Raw genomic sequence first — 3,281 nt, 5'->3', positions numbered from 1 at the left:
CAGGTGATGCAGTGGTAAAGAATACACCTGCCAATACAGGAGACAGGGATTTGATCCCTGGGTTGGGAAGATCTCACTAAGGAGCAAAGGGGAACCCACTCTAGTATTTCTACCTGAGAAATCCAAGGATAGAGGAGTCTGGCGGGTTACTATCCTTGGGATTGCAAAGAGTCAGACAAAACTGAGCAGCTGAACGCGCATTATTACAGCCCTAGCAAATTAATGCACAGAGACAGACGTTACCATAAGCCATGAGGTTACCTTCCTGTTCCTGTGTCCCCACAACCTCCAGAGCCCCCCAGCCTCTGCCGCCTTGGACCCTACCACTTCCGTAGCACTTCAGTAGCAACCGTCAGTGGATAAGAAGTTAGGAAAATTGTTGGTAATGATAGCAAACTGCCCCTCTCTTTCTCTTCCTCTACAATCCTCCAGTAATATTATATTAATAAAAGCAAACATGGCCTTTCAGACTCATCGTTATTATTACACATCACTATTAGTAATAATAGAAATGCAGAAGTTGTCTTGATTATACACAGCTAAGCAGCTTAGAGTTTCCTTCTTATTAGGTGGTTGTTTTCATATTGTTTATTAGCACAGTAACAAATGCAGACTTAAGTAGTCCACAACATAGAACCAATCCACTGAGCAACTCCTACTCCACGCCTGACAGTTAACAGCTTAAGGTATTTTACTACAGGTTTTCAAAAGTCCTGATTCAAACCTCTCTCTCTTCACAATAAAGTAGATTGGCATATAAAATAAAATACATAACTACTCATTTTCTATATTGGTGTCTTATAGCCATGTGTCCATTTTATATATGAGATGACAGTCTCTAAAAGCTGTTAAATATCAATGTTCCCTTTCAAGGAGGGAAAACAAATTCCAATTTTTCAAAACAAAAAAACGTGTAGTCTTGGAAGGACTTTACATAAATGGTCATGTGTAACCTGTACGAAATTAAGCTGTTTAAATTTACAGTCTACAAGCAACTGAGCCCAAATGTCTATTCTTCTCTGTACTGCATTTCAGCTAATATTGCAGAACTAATGACAGTTTTTAAAAGTTGCTATTACCAATTCTGTCTACTGTAGCAAGATACCTTAAGTTACAACAAAATCTTAGGAAATAAGACTGAATAATATCTGTTATAGAAATACCCTACTCTTTACCAACTCCCACCCTCCCCCACCCCTTCAAAATCATAAGCAGCTCTCTCTGTGACAGACAAATAATGTAAAGCACTGTGAAAACCCAGTTTATGTAGCGTATCTCTTGGTCCACTGTCTGGCCATTCTGTCATGCTCTGCTCTGTTGGTCATATACTGAGTGGCAATACTTCCCACCAAGGGGTCGGCAGGGTTACAGTCTGTGAGAAGTGAGCAGATAGAAAGAAGGACTTTAGAAATGGTTAGTGCTGGGCTCCAATTATCTTTCAAAATGTCCAAGCAAATAACTCCTTGACTGTTAATGTTACAGTGATAGATTCTTGTCCGAAATGTAACCTTTGGAGGCTTGAAGGGGTACTCGGGTGTGAAGGTGATGTCGAGGAAGAACACGCCGCCCTCGTACACGGAGCCCGGGGGCCCGAGGATGGTGGGCCTCCACTCGTAGATGTTGTCGCCTTTGGGGCCAGCGCTGCAGTTGGGCGGGGGGTCCAGGGTGATGTCCGCCAGCTCCTTCTGAATCCTCTTGGCGCTGGTCGAGAGGAGTTTGGAGTTTTTGCTCATGCTGACTTTGCTCTCCTTCTTCTGGGGGGTGAAGGAAACTCTATAATTTCTTATCTCAGGGTTTGCTTCTAGGGGAGCCTAAACCAAGACAATTTTATAATGCTATAATTTATTTCCTGGAGCAGGGCATGGCAACCCACTCCAGTATTCTTGCCTGGAGAATCCCATGGACAGAGGAGTCTGGTGGGCTACAGTTCATGGGGTCACAAAGAGTTGGATATGACTAAAGTGACTGAGCACCTAATTTATTTAGTTAATTTTTAATCTGTTATTTTATGCATTGATCTGTCTGTAACTGGTGAATTCCTCTACAGACCCTAAAGTAATTTTATTTCATAGACAAAACATGGTTGTCATTGGGGGTGTTGGCAAGTATCCTGTTTCTTCTCTTCCCAGACGTATGTGGGACTGCATCTCCCCTCTCCCAAGATATTAGTTTCATTAATTTCCCAAGTGGCACGGTGGTAAAGAATCTGCTTGTCAATGCAGGAGGCACGGGTTCAGTCCTTAGGTTGGGAAGATGCCCTGGAGAAGGAAATGGCAACCCACTCCAGTATTCTTGCTGGAGCATCCCCATGAACAAAAGAACCTGGCAGGTACAGTCCATGGAATTACAAAGAGTCAGACATGACTGACCACCAGCACACATGTTTCTCAAGATAGTTATGACCATGTGACTTGGTGTGACCAGTGAAATAGAAGTGAAGTGATGTGTCTTTAAGGTTGAGCACATGGCCCCTCACGTTAGCTTTACCCTGTCTCGGCGAGTGATGGACAGAGCCTAAGATGATCCCCAAAGACCTCTACATCTTGGAATTCATGTCCTTGCACAGTCCTTTTGAGTATAAACTGTTCTGATGACTCAATACTAACCGGTAGAATATTGCAAAGGTGATGGGATGTCATTTCCATTATTATATAAGATTGTAAGTTCTGTCTTGCAAGCACAGTCTTGTCCTTGTGGGCTTTATTGAAGCAAGGTGCCATATTTTGAGTTGCTGTGGTGAGGCCCACATGGTAAGAAATAGAGGTCCCCATTCCCACAACCTGCAAGGTACTGATTCTTGCCAACAACTATATGAACTTAGAAGCAAATCCTTCCCCAGTCAAACATTCAGATGAGACTCCTAGCCCTAAAATCTTGATTGAAGCCCTGTGAGAGACCATAAATCCAAGGACCCAGCTAAGTGGTACCTAGATTTCTGGCCAACAAAATCTGTAAATAGTGTGTGTTATTTTCAGCTGCTAATTTGTGATAATTTGGTACACAGCAACAGAGGAGTGGTTGGCAATTGCGGCAGCACAGAGATATAATCTGCTCTCAGCTAGGTCTTAGCTGACCTAATGAACAAGTAGTATGATTGAAAAATAAAGCTATGATATTTAAAGCCACTATGATTCTGGAGTTGTTACTGCAACATAGTTTAGCCTATTCCAACTGAATCATAATGCAGTCTTTTCCTCTCTCCACCTGGCTACCAGATTTTTTAAATAAAGAAAAAAGAATCCAGCTATATTAGTTACCTCGAGTTATGTAGAAAACAGAAT

At 42.3% G+C, this 3,281-nt stretch overlaps 1 protein-coding gene across 1 annotated transcript; it reads right to left on the bottom strand.

Moving 5' to 3' along the window:
- Positions 1-572: 572 nt before the first annotated feature.
- Positions 573-1,758, bottom strand: LOC129558365 (ubiquitin-conjugating enzyme E2 E1). The gene has a single exon (XM_055429469.2). The coding sequence runs from the start codon at positions 1,731-1,733 to the stop codon at positions 1,263-1,265; it is 471 nt and encodes a 156-aa protein (XP_055285444.2). The 5' UTR covers positions 1,734-1,758; the 3' UTR covers positions 573-1,262.
- Between the last annotated feature and the right edge of the window lie 1,523 nt (positions 1,759-3,281).

This window comes from Moschus berezovskii, chromosome 8 (assembly GCF_049115385.1).
Source record: "Moschus berezovskii isolate FMDL1 chromosome 8, NW_MosBer_1.0, whole genome shotgun sequence".
Lineage (NCBI taxonomy): Eukaryota > Metazoa > Chordata > Mammalia > Artiodactyla > Moschidae > Moschus > Moschus berezovskii.
This window is presented reverse-complemented; position numbering and strand designations above follow the sequence as displayed.

Excerpts from the sequence above, each read along its gene's own strand:
- LOC129558365 (XM_055429469.2), bottom strand. The coding sequence starts at position 1,733 with ATGAGCAAAAACTCCAAACTCCTCTCGACCAGCGCCAAGAGGATTCAG.